The sequence below is a fragment of the Microdochium trichocladiopsis genome (assembly GCF_020744255.1).
Source record: "Microdochium trichocladiopsis strain MPI-CAGE-CH-0230 chromosome Unknown B0I36scaffold_12, whole genome shotgun sequence".
NCBI lineage: Eukaryota > Fungi > Ascomycota > Sordariomycetes > Xylariales > Microdochiaceae > Microdochium > Microdochium trichocladiopsis.
The window spans coordinates 1,596,256-1,617,774 of NW_025763555.1; the positions used below are offsets into that span (position 1 = coordinate 1,596,256).

The 21,519-nt window shown below is 56.3% G+C and overlaps 8 protein-coding genes across 8 annotated transcripts; 6 read left to right on the forward strand and 2 right to left on the reverse strand.

Annotated features, from left to right (window-relative positions):
- The first annotated feature begins 412 nt into the window (after positions 1 to 412).
- B0I36DRAFT_46842 (uncharacterized protein) lies at positions 413 to 1,507 on the forward strand. Its single transcript, XM_046162923.1, has one exon. The coding sequence runs from the start codon at positions 458 to 460 to the stop codon at positions 1,151 to 1,153; it is 696 nt and encodes a 231-aa protein (XP_046006111.1). The 5' UTR covers positions 413 to 457; the 3' UTR covers positions 1,154 to 1,507.
- B0I36DRAFT_46831 (uncharacterized protein) lies at positions 1,401 to 2,513 on the forward strand. The gene is made up of 2 exons (XM_046162922.1): positions 1,401 to 1,730; positions 1,860 to 2,513. The coding sequence occupies exons 1-2, from the start codon at positions 1,647 to 1,649 to the stop codon at positions 2,472 to 2,474; spliced, it is 699 nt and encodes a 232-aa protein (XP_046006112.1). The 5' UTR covers positions 1,401 to 1,646; the 3' UTR covers positions 2,475 to 2,513.
- Positions 2,514 to 3,043: 530 nt separating this feature from the next.
- Positions 3,044 to 4,898, forward strand: B0I36DRAFT_337866 (uncharacterized protein). Its single transcript, XM_046155706.1, has 3 exons — positions 3,044 to 3,436; positions 3,501 to 3,729; positions 3,795 to 4,898. The coding sequence occupies exons 1-3, from the start codon at positions 3,417 to 3,419 to the stop codon at positions 4,545 to 4,547; spliced, it is 1,002 nt and encodes a 333-aa protein (XP_046006113.1). The 5' UTR covers positions 3,044 to 3,416; the 3' UTR covers positions 4,548 to 4,898.
- Positions 4,899 to 5,977: 1,079 nt separating this feature from the next.
- B0I36DRAFT_389041 (uncharacterized protein) lies at positions 5,978 to 9,604 on the forward strand. The gene is made up of 5 exons (XM_046161291.1): positions 5,978 to 6,230; positions 6,279 to 6,338; positions 6,387 to 6,977; positions 8,214 to 8,651; positions 8,706 to 9,604. The coding sequence occupies exons 1-5, from the start codon at positions 6,039 to 6,041 to the stop codon at positions 9,150 to 9,152; spliced, it is 1,728 nt and encodes a 575-aa protein (XP_046006114.1). The 5' UTR covers positions 5,978 to 6,038; the 3' UTR covers positions 9,153 to 9,604.
- B0I36DRAFT_298835 (uncharacterized protein) lies at positions 9,340 to 11,078 on the reverse strand (the record flags this gene model as incomplete). The annotated part of the gene is made up of 3 exons (XM_046151962.1): positions 10,907 to 11,078; positions 10,186 to 10,840; positions 9,340 to 9,612 (listed from the first exon to the last, which is right to left on the reverse strand). Exons 2-3 carry the CDS (start codon positions 10,759 to 10,761, stop codon positions 9,340 to 9,342), a joined length of 849 nt encoding a protein of 282 aa, XP_046006115.1. The 5' UTR covers positions 10,762 to 10,840; positions 10,907 to 11,078.
- Positions 11,079 to 12,213: 1,135 nt separating this feature from the next.
- On the forward strand, positions 12,214 to 13,027 carry B0I36DRAFT_369014 (uncharacterized protein; the record flags this gene model as incomplete). The annotated part of the gene is made up of 2 exons (XM_046159701.1): positions 12,214 to 12,944; positions 13,012 to 13,027. The coding sequence occupies 2 exons, from the start codon at positions 12,214 to 12,216 to the stop codon at positions 13,025 to 13,027; spliced, it is 747 nt and encodes a 248-aa protein (XP_046006116.1).
- Positions 13,028 to 13,645: 618 nt separating this feature from the next.
- On the reverse strand, positions 13,646 to 14,359 carry B0I36DRAFT_337884 (uncharacterized protein; the record flags this gene model as incomplete). The annotated part of the gene is made up of 2 exons (XM_046155707.1): positions 14,248 to 14,359; positions 13,646 to 14,196 (listed from the first exon to the last, which is right to left on the reverse strand). Coding segments are annotated over exons 1-2 (478 nt in total), but the record flags the coding sequence as incomplete, so codon positions are not given.
- Positions 14,360 to 15,189: 830 nt separating this feature from the next.
- On the forward strand, positions 15,190 to 16,388 carry B0I36DRAFT_337886 (uncharacterized protein). The gene is made up of 2 exons (XM_046155708.1): positions 15,190 to 15,828; positions 15,917 to 16,388. Exons 1-2 carry the CDS (start codon positions 15,391 to 15,393, stop codon positions 16,277 to 16,279), a joined length of 801 nt encoding a protein of 266 aa, XP_046006118.1. The 5' UTR covers positions 15,190 to 15,390; the 3' UTR covers positions 16,280 to 16,388.
- The last annotated feature ends 5,131 nt before the right edge of the window (positions 16,389 to 21,519 follow it).

Genomic DNA, 21,519 nt, shown 5'->3' on the forward strand with positions numbered 1-21,519 from the left:
AGTTTCGTTGGAGCCGCGCGCGTCGTGTACTGACCAGGGAACGCATCAGCCCGTGGAGATTGTCTGAGTGACCGGCGGGCTGATTGGACACCAGAAGTTCCTCCTCATGAGCCTGCCATGCAATCAATACTTCAGCTTGGTCTTAGAGCACGGATCAACACGATGATGACAGCTGCACGGCCGTCACATTGCGCGGCTCCACTCTCCGGCGGCCCGGGTGCCATCGCAGTCCCGCTCCCCTTGTGACGGCATTGCTCATGACACCCTCGAAGGTTAGAGAAGCGATGCAGGACGGTAAGCCACGCGGTTGGGCATAGCACTGGTGGAGGGTTGGAGGGAGAAACAGTCTCACTCCCTATGATCTGGGCTCAGGCCAGTGAACTACCGGCGCTCTTCCAAGAAACCCCTGATGATGGCATATAAGTGAGCTTCGTGTCTCCCCGCTGCTTGGACGCGGATGAACAACAAATCAATTTCTCCCCATCCAGCAGCTGATCTCAATATGAAACCAACACTGCCTAGCCCCTGCACTGCTCCACCATCGCCACACACCGTCTGGCGTCGGATCCAAGATAGAGTGCGGACATCATTGCACTCTGCCTATCACTTTTGTCAACCTCTGGCTGGCGCTGCTCTCAGTGCTGTCAAAGATGCCTGGTCCGTCCCTGCGTCCGCGCTGTGTCAAAAGTTTATTCAGACACACGCAAAAAAACAGCTGAAACAGCTGCTAAAACTTGTCGAAACTGTCATCATCGGCTACCTTTCTCGCCGCTGGCCTGGCTCAGAGTTCATCGTCCCCACCATCACAGACTCCATCAAGGGGCTCGCAAAACCATACATCAAAGCCTTCTCGAAGAGCCTCACAAAACCCTCCGAGGACGATCGAAAGACCTCACAAAAACCTCCAAGGTCAAGGGCGGTGGCATCCAAGCACAAGACGTCGAAGTCACGCAGAAGAGCATACGACGAGGATGGGGGTCTAGGGGAGAAACAAAGTGGGGCGGGGCCCAAGATGAGGGAAGGGTGGGAGGGAGAGGGGGATGGGGGACGCGGGAAAAAACCGGGAACTAAGAAGAACCTGGCATGTAAGGTAAGGGGTGGCGTGATCGTAGTGCGAATCCGTCGTGTTCTCCCACGTCAGCTGCGAACGTGAGCACATAATCCCTGTCAGCATCTAGAGCAGCCTGCATTTCCGATAGTATCGCATTTCACAAGTACAGTCATGAGGGGAGCGCAGCATCTTGCGTATCATGCACCCACGGTCCCCTGTAACGCTAGGCTCCGGAGATGGCTGAGGTTCACCCCACATCTGAGTAGACGCCGTGTCCAATTGGCTTGGCCAAGCGACGGGATAGCACACCCTCTTTTCCCAGTTCGTACTAGCTTCTCGCGCGCTGTCCGCTAAACTCTTTCAGCCCTCTTGCATGAGGGATCTCGGGCACTTCAACCCGTCCGAGCAGGTTTAACCCAGCCTCCATGGCGGAAACTGCACGAGCCCATACGTGGCGTCGTCACCGACGTGGGGCGGGATCCGAGACACTCCGGCCAGCATGATCACTCTCTTCTCCCCAACACAACTCTGCAGACAAATGAAGGAGACTGGCAGGGTGGGGGGAAAGGGAGCTCATATCTGACCAGGTCGGATCATGACCCCATGTCCACCTTGTCTAATCAATAAAGCACGGATCAGCAGCACGCTGCACAAGGATATAACTGCAGGCGTGGACTGCGTAAGTGACAGCCTTGCCAACTTGAACGACAGGCTTCTCTTGCCCCCCTCACGTCTTTCGTGATCAATCATGGAGACCGACCTCAAGAATCCCAGCCCTTGTGTGGTAACGGGACCAAATCTGCGACAGTTCCTGAGATCAAGGCTTCCCAGCTGGTTCGTGGATGTCCAAGAGCTCATACCGGCGGCGACCTACGGAAAACTGGAGTCCAACGCGAGAGCTGCCTTACAACGCCATCGAGACGCTCTGTGGACTGTATCCGCGGATACTCGCCGACAACATATGGTTGGATGCATTCTGAGGGACCTGCAAAGTTCAAACGCTCTATCCGAAATTTACATCATGTACGAATACCGAGCCCTTGTGGTACTTCAGCCAAGAGCACGCGACGAACTTCAGCAGCGATTCACAACAGCCTCAGCGAAATCTGCTGAGCACCTTCCCTACGATCCAACGGAGCTATATACGGCCCTCAAGGAAGAGATATCCTTATACGTACGGTCACCCGAATTCGCTGCGGGCGTGAAGCCGTGGCTTGACCTATGGTTCGAATGGGACATCACACAGTGGGAGGTGTTCGAAGCAGGGTTTTGGGTCACTGGCCCAGAAGGAGTACTTGTTCAAGTGCGAGATGAGCCCAATACACAGGTAATGGTGGAAGGAGCCATGCCCAGCGTCCAGGAATTGAGAGCCGTGCCCAGCGCCATCCAAGCGCGTCTTTCACGATCGCGGATTCCATTTTAGTATATCTATCAAAGAAGTCGTTTCCAGCCGTTAATTTCGCCGGCTTGAGCATGCATATCTATCCCCTGTCGTAGCCCTTAAAACAATGACGGTCGATCGTGACAGGTGTGCAGCGGGTTCTCCTCGCATGAATAACTGCCTTCACCAAGTCGGAAGCGACGAGAGTCCCCAAGTACCAGAACCGGGGAACGCTTGCCGACAATCATGCACTCCACGGAGGGGTGGAGTAGAAATTCAAGGGAGAAGAGGCTTGGCAGACGGAACGAGCACAGGAGGGAACGACGGGGAAGCACAGAGAGTGGGGCCGGGGAGGGGATGAGCGAGGAGGGGATGAGCGAGGAGGGGATGAGGGAGGAGGGGATGAGCGGGTAGGGGATGAGCGAGGAGGGGATGAGCGAGGAGGGGATGAGCGAGACAAGGGGAGGGGGACAAGGTTCGTCCAAGGTGAGATGGAGGATACGAAAGCAGGGGTGTAATCAGCCAGCCGTGCCAGGGGCCACTCATGGCGGGACGACGCGCGATGGTGTGCGGCCTGGTACCAGGTCGATACATTAGTTAGTGCAGGGGAACTCGGCCAGCTGGCAGCGTGCGCACGACCGAGACCATGCACAATAGATCAACCCTTGTTCCGCATGTGCTTCTCGCATGCACCTTGTTTAGAGCTCCTGCTCACTCAGTCATCCCAGCCAGACAATGAGCTTTGTTACCAATCCGGCGAGCAGTCCTTTCCGCGGTGGAAAGGCCGCACATGCTGTTCGAATGCCAGCCTCTTTCGAAAAGTGCTACTAAGACTTCGCAGGCACGAGCTTTCTCTCCTTCTCATTTGAATCTCCAACACAGCCGAGAAGGTCACCGCTTCACTGGCCCAGCAAAGACCCTGTGAGCAGAAGACTGCGCATTCTCTCGAGAGAACATTCGACTGTCAAGATTACTCCAGACGGAATGATTATGGCACCCAAGATGTACGTACCAGCGAATACAGCCTCAAAATCCGGTTACCTATATCTAAAAGGCATCAACACATAGCCCAGAAGCAGCGGCCTTTGCGCGAGCATACGTCGGTTACAGTGACAGAACACCCTACACGCCAACTCCAATCTGCCACGCAGCTCATGAGCCGATGGATTTGCCGATATCCGAGGCTGGACAGCAGCAAAGGCCGAACGTTCGAGATCTTTGGACATCCGCACCTGAGGATAAGGTGAAACAAGCGAGGGGCAGGGCGCAACCGCAGATCACGGATAAGGCCATTGAGGTGAGCAAAACTCACGATTGATTCCAGATGGCGAGAATATTGAGGAAACTAACAGGCCCGATCAGCGTCGCCGTGCGCAAAACCGGCGTTCCCAGCAAAAATTCAGGAATCGCAAGCAAGCTGAAGAGGAGAAGCTCAAGGACGACCACAAAAGGATAAGAGACGCGGTCCGCAATTTTGTTAACCGTGCCAATCAGTACAGCGATAGTCTTCGTCAAATACCCGAGCTCAATGGGTCTCTACAGTCCCTCCGAGCTCTTGTGGAGACTCGCGAATCGGAGGAGTCGGCGTCCGAAAACGTTCACGAGCGGAGCAACCTGGACGACACGGAGCCGATCAGGTCTGAGGAAAGCAAAGACGTTGCTTCGCCTCGCTCGAAGTCAAACGGCCAATATCTGCAACTAGACCCAAGGCTGACGCTGCTGTCCCCTCGAGAATCTCGGCAGCCGGTGGGCCAGCATCTGATGTCTGGCCCCATTCAATACCGCAATCAATTCGACGGAGATACTGCTACTGCTCAAGAGAGTCTCCCAAGACCCATCAGCCCACAGGGGGGCCTGTTGTTGAGACAGGTGGCACGCGAAGCTGAACACCACCTCAACGACAGGACGTTGGTGGTTTCGTTCGACCACATGACCAGTCCATTCCATGGAGACACCAACACTACTCTAGAGAGTCTCTTAGGACCCATCAGCCCTCATGGGGACCCGTGGCTAACAAGACAGCCGGCACGCGCAGCTGAACACCACCTCAACGACAGGACGCCGGTGGCTTCATTCGACCACATGGCCAAGCCACACAACCCAAGTCATGCGTAGATTGCAAAACCGAGAATTCCCCGAAGTGGTATCGTAGTCACAGCGCACCCATACGTAACAACTGCCAACAAAGGCGCGACAGGTCGAAGCTCAAGGAGAAGCTCGCCAAGCTGAAGATTTTGGAGGCTCAGGAACAGGTGCAGTCGAGTCAAATCACGAACCCGACCACGTCTTTCCAACGACCATATGAGTGGGGAACGGCGGTCGTGCATGACAGTGGTCGCACGACGACCTTTGGAGGGTGGTGAGCAGTGCAGAGAGAGCGTGGAAGCTCAGATGGTGATGCGCGGGTCTACATAGCAAGCAGTAATATACGTTTTGAATCAGTGTATAGAAGCAAAAGGCAGGCCGAAGAGCCTTAACCATTGTTTGAGCGGGATAAGTGTCAAGTACAGAGAGTCCTGATTCTGGGCCACCCACAAACCCCTCGCCCTGTTCTCCACGAGGGACACTTGTCGCCTACAACCTCTATCCACTGAAAACGCACGACGGGTTCTGGCTGCGAGAACGTCATGGACGACAGCAGGGAGCCTTGTGGCAATGGCGACAACGACATCTACAAGACGGCCTTACCTGATGAGGCCTCGTTCACGGCGCCCATTATTGTTGCTACCTTCTCTGACCAATGTGATCAATGGAAGGGTAAAGCCGGACGTAAGGACCAGCTAGCCAAGCACCCAGAGACTGATATGAGCTTCTCTCGAGACATCCAGGGGTGCTCACATGCGATAAATAGCCAGCGAAGTGCTCAGCCAAACGCGGCGACTGTGGAGATCGTTATCGGGATAAGGACATCCTCACGGCATGGTCCACTGCAGGCTTCACACCAAGGGGCCTCCACAGCCTCACCTGCCTCCATGAGCTCGAGTCGGGAGTGGGAGCACGCGTCTCGTCTTTGCGTCTTGTTGGCTGGCGCACGAGGACACTACGGCTACCCTGCGGCTGGCTGCTCCAGTCATCCCGGCGTGCAGTGGATCCGGTGCAAGAGTCATTTCCTGCTTGTTCCGGGATCTGCTGCGGTGTTGGAAGGTACGCTCATGTGCCAGTTCGGCATGTGGATGGGCAACTGTGCGCTGCGTGCTGTGTTATGGCGTGGGCCGTGCAAGCCACCCAGATAGAGGCCTGGCTCCCTGCACGCTAAGGTTCGGTGCTCGCCGGCAGCGAGGCCCCCTGATGTTCCGTGGTGCCACCCCCAACACCAAGCTGGCCTCCGCGGCCTGCCAAAAGCCAAGACCGCGCGTCGTGGGTCCTTTCAATGAGACATGGCTATGCTCAGTCTGATAGAGGCTGGCCCGTCCCGTTGCGGGACCACTAACAGGACGGGGGACTTCAGCAGTAAGCCCCGGGACATGAGTGCACCAGCTGCGGAAGTCGAGCACGGCTCGTGTCAATCCTGACTGCCGTGGTCGATCGCTGATGACCAGGGTCTGATGCCAGCTGCGTCTGCAGGCACTTAAATGGCCTTGTCCTGCGCCGTGTAACCACCTCGGCATGCAGCGATCATCTGGCAGCCACTCCCAACGTCTGAGCGGGTTCCTTCACTCAGCTACCAGCATGGCGCAAAGAGAACCAAAGCGTCCTGACGGGCGAATCGTCATCATTGGCGCGCGTGAGGTCGGCAAGACTCATCTCCTATTGTGGTTCCAGCGCGCATTTTCAAAGCCAAACTTGAACACCGATGAGGTACGTCGCTACCAGAAAGCCATGTTGCGGTCACTAACGTTGTTCTAGCACACATGGATCGAGAGGCAGATAGCGAAGTGCCTCGACCACAACAGCACTATTCATCGGGTACGTCGCTCCCAGAGAGCCATATCGCGGCAACTAACGTTGTTATAGAACATGCAGACACATGCGGAAGTTTGGGCTGATGTACCGCATAACATCGAGATTTTTGAGGTCCCCAATCTGACTTCGGATATCAGCAAAGATCTAGCAAGACAGTGTACTCCCAGAACAGTGGTCTTGCTGTTATACGATCCTAGGCAGCCATCCACGCTCACTCAAGTTTTGGACTGGTGGGATGAACTCAAGAAGGCCTTGCCTGATGAGGCCTCGTTCACGGAGCCCATTCTTGTTGCTACCCACTCTGACCAGCAGGATCAGTGGAGCGATGAACACAAGGACCAGCTAGCCAAATACCCGGATATCACCTACTTCGATGTTTCTCTCAACACCGGCGAAGGTGTTCGAGAGCTCATCGATGGGGCATTGCTGGCAATAGCATGCCCAGACATTGCGATGCAGCCTGGCAATGACACACGCAACGAGAACGAGAGCCCGAACACCACGACCGATGAGGGACCGGAGACGCAGACGTCACATGCTAAGCACGATGAGGAGCCGCAGGCCGAGATTCCACCTACTGAGTCGCTCAAAGAGGATGCGCAGACGGAGGATGAGATGTTCGAGGATCCGTGCAGCGAGAAGGTCAGGCTCAAGCAGCCGCCCACGGCTTGGGCAGTGCTGGGTTGCTGTGGTTGTCCTCTGGCGGTTGTCTTCGGGAACTCGGTGGACAGATTGAAAAGGCGGATCAACCGAGGGCTAGCGAGTCTTTCCAGACGCGCTCGTGCGCGCGCTTCCAGCGGCGGCCGCAAGCGGCGCGCGTCTATGCAGCGGCTTCTCGGAGAATAGACCATTCCTGTAGACTTCCAACGCGAGCGCAGCATCTGGCCAAGTCGCTACGTCATAGAAACTTCTGCAGGCAGAACACCACAACGACACAATCAATGCTGCATGACCTGTAATCGAGCTCCCTGGTGCTGTCTGTGCGGCTGGCAAGCAACACCCTGCCTGCCGGAAGGTGCCATTCCTCGGCTCCATTGTGTGTGCTTGTGGCTTATGCGGGTCTGGCCACCCCAGTGGATGGCCCTCTGTTTCTGGCGCATCCCCCAAGCGCGACTCTGCCCGTTCTGCACGGCCCGACGTGAGGTGGGGAGTCACTTGCCGGCCCTGCAGCAAAGTCAACACGTTGGGGGTCCGATCCAACCAGGGCAGAGCTGGGGTAGCCTGCTGGCTGCCTGCATGGCTAGCCAGGGGCAACCATGTCCGCCAGACGTGGGTGATGGTGTGCAGGGCTGCAGGTTGAGCTAAGACGGCCAATCGGATGGCTGGACTCGTCGTGCCAGGGGTTGCCGCCGAGTCCAACCATTGGTGACCAACATTGACGGGGAGTGCTGGACAGCGCATGTCTCGATGTTCGCACAGCGCTCCGTCTTTGTCCATCAGCGGCCCCGTCGTCGTCATGCTTCCGTATGCTGGGTCTAGGATCATGGCCGATGGCGCAGCTGCACTTGCTGTTTAGAGAAATGAGACATTTGATTATTGCACTCATGCAACACGCTCGGATGAGCCGCCCAGGCGGCGGCTGCCCAATATCGCCCAGCCGCCTCATATTTTGCGAGCTCAGCCCTCGACCAATCGCCAATCTTGAATGCTCCCGGCTAACCACGCAAAGGTCTCGGCTACCGATGCTTTCACCTGCACTGAAGAAGGACGACGTGTGCGGTAAGTTGACTACCAGCCTGTCCTGAGGAATCGCCATGGAGGTCGTCACTCCAGCAGACTTTCCTGCCCACTCGCGACGCCGACGGTCCAGACAGGTATGCCATCCCGACAATCCACCAGAGATTTCAATGAAGCGGCTTCAGCTAACAGCAAACACAGGCAAAACCATGTGACGCCTGTCGTAAAGCAAAGACTCGATGCATCAAGAGCCCCGAGGGCTCAGGCACCACGCCCTGTATCCACTGCAGTCTTAGGGGCACTGCTTGTACATATCGCGATGGCCCTCTGGCACGTTCCTCGACTGCCGCGCGGGAAAACAGCCCGCATCTTGCAGAGATTCCCACAAATGCGTCCCAGAGCTCTCGAAGTGTCAATGGCGACAGCTCCGCGCCAACACCAAGCCGGCCGAGGCAAGAGAGGTTGGGCGAGGCCTCGCAACCCTCATTCCCACGAAATGCCAGTGTTGCAGGCACAGTCGACGGCACGGTTCGTGCGCCGGCGGCTCTGACGGCTTCTGGCCCGCCCCAGCTAGGATACATCGCCAACCGCTTCTCTGAACTGTACGGGCTTGGCAGTGACATGGAGCCTATACTTATGGTGAGTCCTCCCCAAGACTAGACTCATTCTCGGACCAGTCTCACACTCCGCCAGCGACACCGACCATATGACCCGAACTCGCATGAGTACCATCTAGGCACACATGGCATCAGACGAGTGCTCCACCGGTATCAAGCGCAGGATTACCCCCTCACCTTCCACATGGTGGCGGATACCAGAGCCATCGATCACGAAGAACTGGAATCGGAGGTCGAGGCCATCGAGGCACTCGTCCAGCCGTGGGGACCAAAACTACTGGAGCTGTTCTGGCGACACGTTCAGCCCTCGTATCCAATCATCTCCAAAGATGGTCTCATGCAAGCCTACGAGCACAGAGATGCACCATGCCCTTTAATTGGTGCCATTTACCTAGTGGCGAACGGGTCGCCACATCTCTCGAGTGACCCGCATACCAGGCCCGATCTCGTGCCCTCATGGTGGACTGGACAGCTGCGCGGCAGGGGGCCCCGTTTGAAGGCTCAGCTTGCTAGAATGCCATGACTGCATCAACCTGATATCACGCAAACTCTCTTCGATGAGACGGGGCCGGCGCAATCAGAAGCTGAAGATAGTATTTGTGGTGCTTGATATTAAACCTGCTATGGAAAGAAAGTACGACAAAAGAAAACTACTGATTGTCCAGAGCAGAGGTGTTGTAGTAGGTGCTTCCAAGGAGCCTTCTAGGGCATTACCAGCCTTGAGCGTGGTAGCCGCCCTGAGTGTCGCGGTTGAAATACTGGTTCCAGCTCGTCGAGGGCTCATCGGCCGCCTTGTTCATATGTACCTTTTCGGGGTACTGCTTCAGGTTAGCAACGTTGAGCGAAGTGTGTCGCCTCTTGAGCACAGCATTCGCGGTCTTGGTCTTGTGCTCCCTCTCCCAGAGCAGCTGGCGGCGAAGAGACTCGGTGAGCTCATTCGCTAGCATGTTAAGGCGTGTGGTGCGAGGTGAGAGCACGATTGCCTTTGTGCGCTGCGGCTTGGAACGAGGAATTTTGTTAATATCATTGTTCTGAGTATACTCTGGTTCGAGCTTAATCTTGCGGCCCTCGTCGGAGTCGTCAGGGGAGTTTCTGATAGGAGACGTGTTTTGCGTCGTTCGCGAGCGCTGAGGTGAATCATGCGTCTGCTGTGAGGCGTGGCTGTTGGAAGCGGCTGTGCCTTGGCCTCCACGCGGGAATATGAGGCTGAGAAGAGATTGCTGTGCGGTGATGGGCTGCGCATGGACGGTGATGGGCTGCGCATGGACGGTGATGGGCTGCGTATGAGCGGTGACGGGCTGTGCAGGGGATCGAAGGATCTCGTTGATGCGCTTCAGCTCAGGCGGGCGTATGCCCTTCTTCATCTGAAGACCATTGTCAGAGCCGCTGGGGGGTTTGGCCATAGTTGACATGTTCTGTATGGTCCGCGAGCGTTGGGGTATCCCAGGTGTCGGCTGGGACGCATGGCTGCTGAGGGCCTTAGTGTGTTGGTCCTGTCCCGCGGAGATGGGGCTGATAGGAAATCGCTGTGCGGTTAAGTTGGACTTGGGAGGCACACGCGGGCGGATAGGCTGCGTAGGGGCGGTGATGGGCTGTGCAGGGGATCGAGGGATCTCGTTGATGCGCTTCAGCTGAGGCGGGCGTATGCCCTTCTTCATATGGAGATCCTCGTCAGAGTCGTTGGGAGACCTGGCCATGGTCGATATGGCCTGCATAGTCCGCGAACGTTGGGGTATCGCACGTGTCGACTGCGACGTATGGCTGCTGGAGGCCTTAGTACCCTGGCGCTGTCCCGCGAACATGAGGCTGATAAGGGATTGCTGAGACGTGAGGGCAGACTTGGAAGGAATACGCGTGAATGTTATCCGGTCGTCTTGGCTGGACTGGCTGCTCTTGATCGAGTGCCAATCTGAGTCCGAGTCGTCATCGTCGATGGCGCTCTCGTCATAGTCGTCCGATTGATCACTGACAGCCTGCTGGCTGGCACGATGTGTTGCAACAATGCCGGCAAAAGATGCCGGCTTCTTCTGGGTGCCCGGGTCAAGGCGCGCCAGGGAGATCTCGAGGGGTGGGCTCTGTCCGCCAAATGAGGATTCACAAGGCGCAGGCGTCCTCGTCATGGAGGCCGACATGTCGTCCGAACCAGTGTTCTGCAAGTCCGAGCCCAGCGGCTGCTCGCGGGTCAGGATCGCCGCCTGGGCGTCTAGGAGACTGTAAGAGATCTTGTTGTTAGCATTGCTGAAGAACCGTCTGCCAGACATGGTCAGGGTGACGTACCATTTAACGTTGCTGGCCCTCGCGTGTCTTCAGGCTGTTCTGCTTCTTCTCGAGGACTCGGTCCGCACCGTCGTAGAATACAGACGCGAGTTGTTGGAGCGCTCGAGATGACGTTGATGGGTACGAGGGCGAAGACGAGCTTCAACGACAGGACAGAGGGAAGAGTGGCAGCTCCAGCCCGTCAGAACCCCGACCTTGAAAGCCATGTCATGCAGACGGGGGACCTCTGCCGCCCGATCTCCAATCCTCCCTGCGTCCTAATCAGTCTCAGCCCTCTTCCGTACCGTACGTCTCGCGCGTCCTGTGTCTCGCGACACTCGTCCGCTCGTCAGCCCCCACCCCAGCATCCATCCCGGCTTGTCCCTTCGCTTCCCCATGTCGGCTGCATGATTGCACACTACATGGGGAAAAAGCAAGGGACTGAGCCAACGCGCCAGCGCTGCTCCGTTATCACTCTCATAGTGGTGTGTTAGCGCTGCCGGCCGGATGCATAGCCATGGTGCTGCTGTAGATCATGGGCATGTCCTCGTACCCACCCAGGGTGAGCAGGTCGAGGCGTGTCAGCGACCAGACATGTTAGCTCCTCACCCGGGTGAGCAGGCCCGTGACAGTGAGCTGCAGGCATGCGTTGTCATGATGGCATGCTGCGTCGCGCCCAGACTCTCCTCTGCTGGAGTTCGCATGGGCTGTGAATAGATCCCCGTGAGCCCTCGGCTGGACCTGCATTGCTACATGCTCCGCTCATCCCAAGTCTACACGCTTCCGTTTGAGAGCAGCGTCTCTGAGCAGTTGTCTCCACTCGCGACCAGAAGGGACGTAGCCGCTCATCGGTGCCGAAAGGCCCCCTGAGAAGCTTGCATCTGTCGTCTACCGTCGTGCCTCCTCGTCGTGGCCGGCCTCCTCTCCCTCTCCAGCCAGACGAGCCGGCCCAAACGATGCTCGCAAGCCTGCTTTCTGTCCAGTATCACCTCTCGTGCTGCCGTGGGTGTGAACGCCAGGTGCTCGACAGGGCTACCTGACGCCCATCAGCGCTCCCACACGGCTGGGCATGCCTGTGGTGCCCCAAATCCGCCCTCCTTGCCTATGTGCCAGCAGCGCTCGCCACTCGCTGTCCGAGAAGGCCAGTCCCCTAGCCCACCCCTTTAGCACTGCCTACACTGGTGCGCGCACTACAAGCTTGTTGCCTTGCGCTGCCTTGATCTCCTCAAAAGGCCGACCTTCCCTCACCCATCAAGTGCTCTCCGCTTTCACGTCTTCACATCCTCGGAACGGTCTCCAGCCAGCTCGTTCTGGACACGACAGCCACCATGGACGACCTCAACGAAGGCGCCGAAGACCGGGTCAGCGATCCCTCTATCATCGTTTCGGCCCTTTTCAAGGACGAAGACAGCATCGATGCCACCACAGACAACTTCAAGGATACTGGTGCGGACTCCTGGAACAGTGATGACAATACCAACATTTCGTACCTTTCCGGAGACGAGAACAGCATCAATGTCACCACCTTCAAGCCTGGCAGATACTTCGTGCCCTTCCACGACAGCAGAAGTGCGCAGGACGGCGAGCACAGTGGCCGCCTCTATGTTGTCTTGAAGAAGGGCAACACAGGTTGCAGCGCGGGCCAGGACACCGATGAACAATTCGCACACGCCACGTTCGTCGCCCGTTTCACGCGGTACACACCCGAACCTTCCGCCGAGAGTTCCCAGCTCGTAACTCCTATCCTCTACGTACATCCGATTACTCGAACCGTTACAGGCGAACGACTTCACGATGAGGGCAAGATCATACTTCCGAACATTCAATTAATGGAAAATTGCCTCTCCGGGAAGGCCGACGAGGAATTAGGAGAGACATATATCCTTAATACGGAACAGTATCAGGCCTTGCAAAAATTGGTCGACACACTCACCAACGACATAAACGATCTTCTCATGATCTGTGAACATCCGAACGCATGGGCTGACACGAAGCGGCTCATTCTCGACAAGGGAGTTTTGCGTAGCTGGTGGTCACAAGGGACAGTCCCATTGCTGGGGTGAGTCATATCTTACTACAATGAGACTCCTGATCACGCATGGTCAGTCTTGCTACAACGCATACAGGAACTCAATTATCTGAACGAGAATATTCCCACGTACAAAGCCTTTTTCGCGCGGTGTCTCGGTCACTTAGCACGGGTGGCCAGGTGTATGTCGCCTCTCCAGGAAGAGAAGGATCAGTGGGCTGGAAATGCTCGACTGTGGTACAGCAAGGCAGCGAGCGCACGTAGCACGCATGAGGAAGGGACCCAGCCATCTAACACACATGAGGACGGGCAAACATGGCTGAAATCCGATACGGCTGTTACTGGAGGCAATGTGCATTGATTGGCCACCCGGTTAAGGGTCAGTAGTTATTGGATAGGGGGCCGTCGTCTTGATGGAAACCTCGCGAGGTAGGGTGGCAGAAGTCTGGCGTCTCGCCTCTCGAGGAGGAGAAGGACCAGTGGGCCGCAACTGCTCGACTGTTGTACACAAGGGCAGTGAGCGCATGTTGCAGAAGGCGGCGTTTCAACAACCTACAAGAGCTTGTCTCCTGCCTCCCCTACGTCATCGTCACAGTGTTGTTTCTTCTTCCGGCCAGGCCGCGTCGCTTGGCACTCAGCTTCATGGATCCGGTGCCAACCAGGAGCACTTCTTCATGGGCACAGAGTCCTGTCTAGCAATACTTGCACTTTCTAATGCTATATCTACTTTAGTGTTCATGATGCTCGTGCCTCGAATTGTGACGTGAACACCCCACGACGCCGGATGGTTGACATCGGTCGGTTGGACAACTCAGCATTGAATCTACTTAACTCGAGTGACTACTTCACTGGACCAACTTGTCGAGCAAGGAAGGCAAGGTAAGATTTCATGTCCGGATACATGTTGTCCTCACTGCGAGGGGCCTCTGCACTGAGCAGCTCAGTACCGTCCCCAGCTGTAGGGTAGCGCTCCTCTTCGGTCCTGCCATCCCATGGTGCCCAATTCTCATTTACCATACTGGGCCGCACCCCATCGATGAAAGCGTCCGCAAAGTCACCAGCCCGTCCCATGGTGGCTGCTTCAGTACAATGGTTGAAAGACTTGCAGACTTTGGTGTGCCTCATGTATTCTTGGTAGGTATTTTTGATGATCTCTTGCCGTCTATGCGGCGAGACTCCAGCTTGGGGCCTTTCCGGAGATTGCTGTCCTTTTCTCTCGCGAGGCTTCTCTGCCTTGGGTTGATCGCTGTCCTGGTCTTGCGGCCGGGCCAGGTGAGGCCGACTGAGGTGACGTTAGCGTGCTGGGCACATTGAGAGGGGAATCCAATCTTACTCTGCGCTCGATGATGTGGTACAGGACTCAGATGCGGCCATCGGAGAGGAGGTGGTGAGTCGATTCCCGCGAGGTCGAGAGGAAGGGTAAGACAAACACAGCCGAGGGGACTTATGTGCGAAGGGGTCAGATGTGATGCCACGACCGAGTCAGGTCTTCAAGGTTCGGCGGTGTGTCCGGGGACCCCTTTCTGTCAACAGTGCCGAATTCTGGGTGCCTAGAGCCTAGAAAGCCACCGTCACTGGCGCTTGAGGAGCTTGTGGCGGCGAGATAGCGGCGGTCGAGCCGAGTCCCAGCGCTTGACGCCTCCTGCCCTGAGGGTCGCTTCCGGGGACTTTTGCATCTGAAGCGGCTTCCTGCCCTCCGCTCGCCCGTCATAACGCCAGGGCCAGGATATCATCACGCCCTCCTGGTCGCGGATTTTCACGGCAGGGTATGGTCAAGAGCTCCGAAATCATACAGCACCGAGCATGCTTGATGACCTAGGAAGGCAAGCCTCCGCACAGCCTGCATGTGCAAGGTACTTGAGGCAGGCCTTGTGGATGGGTTCGGTGGTCCTCGCTCCCACAAGACATGGGCAGCACTGTCTGCAGTGTCACACACACTACAAGCCGTCGTCCCCCGCCTGAACCATATGCTCCTCTGTCGTCGAGGACCTCGGCCCACGCCAGAGGGAAGCCGTGTACGAGTCCAGCACAGCGAAGAGCCCACCGATGTTACATTCGCTCTCGTGGACGGCTACAGCACCCACTCGATGAACTACCTGGTGCACACACGGCCGCTCTTCCCGAGAGCCCCCTCGTCGCCACCCATACGCTCTGTCCACTGCCAAGTGCTGACGAGCCAGCTCATGCCGGCCGTCAGCTCCCCGACTGCACAACAGAGACACACTGACACGTATGTCATGGTTCACACCAATACACTGGGGCTGCGGCCCACCGCGTCCCGCCATAACAAACCGAGATAAGTGGCCATCCTGTCTCGTCTGACTGCCCCCCTCGATCTGTTCTCGCACCCCAAGCCAACATATGAAGCTTACACTTCTTCTCTGACAGACACTATCCCTTGATCCTCTCCCACCGTTCAGTCTACGCCTCTGCTCCACCAGCATCCTTCCATCGATCATACTGCGACATCATCAAAATGGTTACGATCCAGTCACTCAGCTCGACCACCTCCCTCCAAGAGTGGGCAGATGCCATCGGCTTACCACACCTGCCAGAAAACATCCCTCACGTGGTCCTGTCTGCACTCTTCTTCAAGATCATGTATGACTTCCTTTCAGTGGAAGTATCCCCGCTTGTGTTCGGCAGCGGACGGTGGAACAAATTTGAGCCAGAGAGACGGAGTAAATGGAGAATGTGGATCACGAATCTGGTCAAGGCAATCGGCATAAGTTCGGGCGCGGCCTTTCTCACGATCATGATTGACCGCTTCGCTAGCTGGAACCTGCGGTTCATAGCTTTAGCTGTGGGGTTTTACCTTTGGCGCATTTTCTACATCTCAGGCGATGATCCTTCATATGTGGCTCTGAATTATTTCCATCACATCGCAGTCATTACTTGCAATCTGCTCGTCTACGTAAGTATCACACACGGCCTTCATGAAGATTGTTTGCGATGGCCTATCTTGCCGGCAAAGCAGCTGCTAACACCTGTTCGGAATCCAGACACTTCCCAGGGACGCGAAAACCAATCTCGCCCAGTATTTCCTGTTGTTTTTGCTCTCCGAGTTCACTAATATCCCGCACAATATTGGCTCGATGTACCAGGACCTAAAGCACGAACACGCAGCTAAAATTTGTCACTACATACGCATTGTGCTTTTCGTCCCGATTCGCATTTTCTTCGGAATTCACGTAGCATGGCTCACACTTCAGGCTCTGCAACAGCTTTCATGTAGCTCGCAATCGACAACGCTATTCGGGTTCAGTTGCTGGTGCGCTGTTTGCGCCGTCGGACAGCCCATCCTTAACATCATATTGCTCATTAAGATCCCGGCCAAGAAATCTCGCACTCATAAGGGGGAGTAAACACGCCAGAGATCCAATATGGCTGTCGCTGACAATCCCGGCGATCAGCTTTCATGAGCTATCTAGTGAGAGACCGGCAATGACTGTACGGGGGACCGGGTGATGGGGGACCGGGTGATGGGGGACAGAGCGATGCAGGGTGGCACAAGTCTATGACACCATGTCCGATCGAAGCACTTGAAATAACCCCGCCAGGCACAATGAAGCGGCCAGTCGGGCCACGAGGCGAGCGATGTGATACTGTCTAGGCAAGCTTTCACACAAGTAGTTGGAATCGTACTAGAAATACCGCAGAGTCTTGATCACTTATACCTGTGCATGCGGACAATGTCCGCCCCTCAAGCATCGTAGAATAGAGCCAGCGCGTGTTAACAAGAGTCCAGTTGCCAACGTTGGATGGTTGCGCCTGCGCTTGGATGATATTTGTCTGGTGCCTGCGCCAAACTTCCATACACTCTCGACAAGAAGGACAGCTCCCGACAAGGGACTCAGCAGCCGACGAGGCAAGGCAGACGCGGCCTGCCAGTCCACCTCACTTCTGCTGCCCCGCGCCCGCGCCAGCCTCACTACCCTATCCACGATCCCCGCCACAGAACCACCAGCCTTCTGTGTCCACCTGGCCCGCCTCGCATGGCTTGAGCTGACGACCCGACAGCCCATATTGTCGCGCGGGCGAGTAATACGTCTGCCGCATGTGGTCACATTACCCGCGCCGAGTCTTCGCATATCGACCTGAGTCACCCCTGTCCTCACAACCGAGATGTGACGTAGTGCTTGCCCCCGTCGACTCACGAGCCCGGTCAGTCTTGCTCGAAGTCTGCGAGCAGCGGTCCCACCAGCGACGCTCTCGGGCCGAGTGAGCCAAGGCCAAGCACGGCCCCCACAGGTCGGTGCTGCTGCGCGGAGCCCGGTCCGGTTCCTGGCTCATGGACGTGCATAAGCGCCAACCGCGGGTTGGGGTGGTCCAGGGGCACAGACAGAAGCGCAAGGTCCTTCGGAGGGATGCTCGAGGTGGTGGCTGATCCATGCCATAGACTAGAGACGGGGAGGGGGTTATGGCCACCCAGGGGTTATGGCCACCCCAACCACCTGATCATGCAATCACGACAACCTTCCACAGTACCACCAAATTGCAATAGAATTTCGTAAAACTTTGTGATTCAATTATCTGCTGTCTGGACTGCAGCATCCACCATGTCAACGGTTGCTGCACCTGCCTTGCGCTGCTCTGCGACCTCCTGTTTCCGCGCTACGAGCTTTTCCGCCTGCTTCTTCGCGAGGCCACTTTGAGAGGCCTAGACCTGCTTGCGGTCGACAAAAAGCTTACTGGCGTCATCGCGCTTGATTCTTTTATGTGGGAATGGTGTTAGACTGTCGATTTCGGCGTCCTTGTGGTGGATCTGGTCGCGAAGTGAAGCGACCGTGGAAGCCAGCTTGTCCAGGCCCTTACCCGCCTTCTTGACGATGTGACGATAATCCCTCTCCAGCCCTCTGACCTGGCCGTTAAGGGCGCGCACTTGAGCTGCTAGGTCTGTTGACTTCCTCGGCGTAGTAAACTTCGCGAAGGAATTGTCTAGAGGCGGGTTCTCGAGCTCTGGAGTGGTGGGCAAACGGTCGGTCTCTAGCACCCTGTCTTTATTGACCCGTTCCGGGTTAATAGGCCATATTGAGGCCCTGCGAAACCCTGCCTCGATATTGCTCTTCTTGAAGGCCTCATTGGCCGCCTTGTAGTAGGCTCTAAGGAACCGCTGCTTCTGTAATGGCGCGGCGACGTCGTACGACTGCCACGCCTTTGTCTCGCGGCGATAGGCCCCCTTCAGGACGGAGAAAGGCACGATATCGAGGGGCTGCGTTTGATGTGATGTATGCGGTGGTAGGTATTTAAGATGTACCTTATTGCGCCAGTAATAATACTGGAATTCGTAGGTAGCATGCGTAGAGGCACTATCGAGTACCAGGAGGCGCTACTTATCCCGAGACGGCTGCGTTTCCGGGAGGTATATCTCTTGTAGCTAGTTAACGGCGATATCCCTAGTGCACCACCCTGACGGAGTTGCCTCGAACTTATATATTTCCATCTCTAGTGGCTAACTGCCCTGTTCAGGGAACTATTGCGCTTGAGGATTTTCCCCTTGCATGATGAAGAGGGGTGTTAGGCGTTCGCCTTCTGCGGAGATGCATTCCAATATTGACACCTAGGCGGATGCCTTTGAAGAGTCTATCTCTGCCCGGCGAACGTAGGAACTGCCAAGTACCTTTCCGCGGTAACTATCGCCCTCCTGGAGGCCCGTTTCGTCGAGGTTTGCGATGTTGTTGTATTTGATCTTCTTTGAGTCGATCTGATACTGTAAATTGCGATAAAAAGTTGCTAGAGTCTCTCTGTCGGTTCCCTTGGCTCGCGAGGATTCCAATGGGTACCCGACCTTGCTTGCAATACTTGGGTTGCGTGAGAGGAAGCCGTTAATCCAGCGCCCTCCGAGGATGTCATTACTGCCGGATGCGTTAACGATGGATTGGGCGAAGCCTGTGGCCTGCGTACGCGACGGAGCACGCCTAGCGGCCTCCTCATTGATAATCCAGCTATAGAGGAACGTCTCTTGACTTGGTGATAGCTTCATTTGGAACCAGTGGCTGTTGCGCGCGTTCTCTGCGCCGGTAAGGCGGTTTCTCAGTGTCGATCTAGGCACTCCCCAAATGGCGGCTGCCTTCTTGCGGTTCTCGCCTTTTTCGACCGCCTTAAGTGCCCGCGCGATGCGCCACTCGTGATCGACCTTATCAGGCTTCATTACAATGGAATTGGACGATTCTGGGCCAAATGGTGACGCGACGAAGTTGTTGTTGTGGTGGTTGCTGAACGCGCATCACGATGTGGGGGGGGGGTGGCCAGAACCCCTGGGTGGCCATTACCCCCTCCACCCCCTCTACTCTACTGGTCATGCGAGTGCCACTAGTGCGGACAGTGCGAAGCACCTTCCCTCCCGCAATCATGCCCTGCTAAGAAGTACCCGACGCAGACTTGCTTGCTTGTAAGTGCTGATTAGAAACAGGGACATTGCACTCAGTACTGCGATAAGCGAGTGCTGGCACGATAGAATGCTTGCCTCACACTTGCTTTCGCACACTAACCCCTGGCCACACTCCTCCGCCATAGCGAACATCACCGATCATGTGTATCCTGAAGCTAGAGCTCGGCAATTGGAACAATCTTTACATCCTGAAGCGGAGATAGGGAGCCTGCGGACATAGGCTCGCCAATGCCCACTTCGCGCTGTTGATCTTGTCGGACATCACAGGGAGGTGGCCCTGCGCTACCTCTTTCGCCATGGGAATGCTCTCATTGATCCCGTAGTTTGGCGAAAGTGCCATTCGCCATGCTATCTCCACATGACCAGATCGAGAACTCCCTTGTGCGACCTCGAGATCTGGCCAAGCGCTACGCTGCTGGGTTGGCATCCACAACGTCTGTGCTCGCCATACACCGATATATGGGCAGAGGGGGCGGTTTAACACCACAGTGTCAGATCATCCAGGACCAAGGGCCGAGTATCAATGCCGCGATGGGAGCGAAATTCACGTCTCTGAGACGAACTAGGCCTAAAGCCCTGTCGCAGAGGTAGCATGTATGACGTTCAACACTAACCTGCACTGCTGCTTCGAGTAAACGTCGGTGGTTCCGCATCTCACCAGTTGTGATGATCTGAAATTGGGTGCATCCGTCGATGACCTTGCATGCCTGGTGTGTGTTTCGAACCGGTGTTGACGTACACCAGCTTGTGTCTGTTCTGGTGGCAGCTCTGAGTACCGCTCATTGTGTTGCGGGTATGGTGCGAAGCGCCAACACCAAATACGAGGGGCGCAGCTCTCGAATGGCAGCTTTGGCAGCTACGAGACGACGTCCTCGGTACGCCCCGACGGACCTGCCCTTTCGGAGCCCACGGTCCACATGTCCGATTGCGCCACCATGGCGAGTTGGCGCACACATACTCCGATTGGATTCCTCTGAAGGGTCTCCCAGCGATTGCCTGATGGCCTGGCTTGTGGCATGAACCTCGGCTGGTTTGCTCGACTACTTCCCACTACGAGGGCCTCACTCCGTCAACACCGTGCGAAGAGTGTTGGAGTGCCCCCTCCTACCCCAAAGATGCTTGACAGACAACAAAGTTGTGTCTTGGCGTGCTCGAGGAGAGCCAAACGCGGCAGAAACGGACAGATGTATGCCGACACAGGATTCTCGCGCGCGCAAGACGTTCTTGCGCACTAAAGGCTGGCAGTGGTCCCGTCTCCGAGCTTTCAGGCGCCACCGCTGTTGGAGTGTCGCCGTCTGCTACCGACGTCTGTCCAGCGCGACCGTCATGACCCCCATACATGAAGCTCTCCTGACACAGTCTGAGAGACAGGCGGCTAGCAGGCGACTGCTTTTACTGCTCCTTTCCTTGTTAGCTCGCACAAGTTGATTGCATGTTATTGGACTGCCCACGACGCTGGGGCTGGGATGATTCACCCCCCTCTGGATCTAGCGGGGCCCAGAACCGACATGAGAAAGGCAAGTCTTCGTGCATTCATGACATGGGATGGCTTGGCTGCAGGGACCCCGCATTCGAGGTTCTTTTGGCCGTACCAATGGCTAGCCTTGGTCCACCGGGCTGATCGTCAAGCCTCTGCGCCAACGGACTTGCCTTGTCGTTGGCTCACTGGGCTAGCGGGTGTCATATCCTTGACCGCAGTGTGACCAAACCCCTCGTGGCTAGGCTTCGTGGCAGCTGTGTGCAGCAACCAGTTCATAGCCGCTCAGTATCCAACTGTCACCCGTTGGCCAGGTCTACCACTGTTGAAGATGTAGCTCTGGTCCGCCCACGAGAAGTTAGGCAGCATCCTTTGCATCTGTAGGTGCCTTCTCCAGGGACTGCAAGTTATCCTAGCACATGTTGGTCGTCAAACCCGAATTGGATCAGAACGTTTGCCTACACCGGCGGGACGTGGTCCCAGCCATTTCCGCTCCGTTTTTCCTTTGCAAGCTTACCCTTGTCTGCGCCTTCAATGGCAAGGTTCCTGGGAGCCCATTTAGTGTGTAACCACGCCCGCGCAATAACCTGCGTGTTTTCTGCCTTTGAACTTGCTCGCCTGTTGGTAATGCTCACACGCCATTGCATCGCTCATGTTACAGGGAGGTCGCAAAAATAACGCAAAACGCCAAATCCGGCCCGCACCACCACACCACATGCACCAACTTCACTTATTAG

What these genes read in the sequence shown, in the direction of transcription:
- B0I36DRAFT_46842 (XM_046162923.1), top strand. Translation starts at nt 458, where the DNA reads ATGAACAACAAATCAATTTCTCCCCATCCAGCAGCTGATCTCAATATG.
- B0I36DRAFT_46831 (XM_046162922.1), top strand. Translation starts at nt 1,647, where the DNA reads ATGACCCCATGTCCACCTTGTCTAATCAATAAAGCACGGATCAGCAGC. An exon ending in TAACTGCAGGCGTGGACTGC is followed by an intron (nt 1,731 to 1,859) that starts GTAAGTGACAGC and finishes AATCTGCGACAG; the next exon opens with TTCCTGAGATCAAGGCTTCC.
- B0I36DRAFT_337866 (XM_046155706.1), top strand. Translation starts at nt 3,417, where the DNA reads ATGATTATGGCACCCAAGAT. An exon ending in ATGATTATGGCACCCAAGAT is followed by an intron (nt 3,437 to 3,500) that starts GTACGTACCAGC and finishes ATCAACACATAG; the next exon opens with CCCAGAAGCAGCGGCCTTTG. An exon ending in TCACGGATAAGGCCATTGAG is followed by an intron (nt 3,730 to 3,794) that starts GTGAGCAAAACT and finishes AGGCCCGATCAG; the next exon opens with CGTCGCCGTGCGCAAAACCG.
- B0I36DRAFT_389041 (XM_046161291.1), top strand. Translation starts at nt 6,039, where the DNA reads ATGCAGCGATCATCTGGCAGCCACTCCCAACGTCTGAGCGGGTTCCTT. An exon ending in ACAACAGCACTATTCATCGG is followed by an intron (nt 6,339 to 6,386) that starts GTACGTCGCTCC and finishes ACGTTGTTATAG; the next exon opens with AACATGCAGACACATGCGGA. An exon ending in AGGATCCGTGCAGCGAGAAG is followed by an intron (nt 6,978 to 8,213) that starts GTCAGGCTCAAG and finishes CAGCAAACACAG; the next exon opens with GCAAAACCATGTGACGCCTG.
- B0I36DRAFT_337886 (XM_046155708.1), top strand. Translation starts at nt 15,391, where the DNA reads ATGGTTACGATCCAGTCACTCAGCTCGACCACCTCCCTCCAAGAGTGG. An exon ending in CTTGCAATCTGCTCGTCTAC is followed by an intron (nt 15,829 to 15,916) that starts GTAAGTATCACA and finishes TTCGGAATCCAG; the next exon opens with ACACTTCCCAGGGACGCGAA.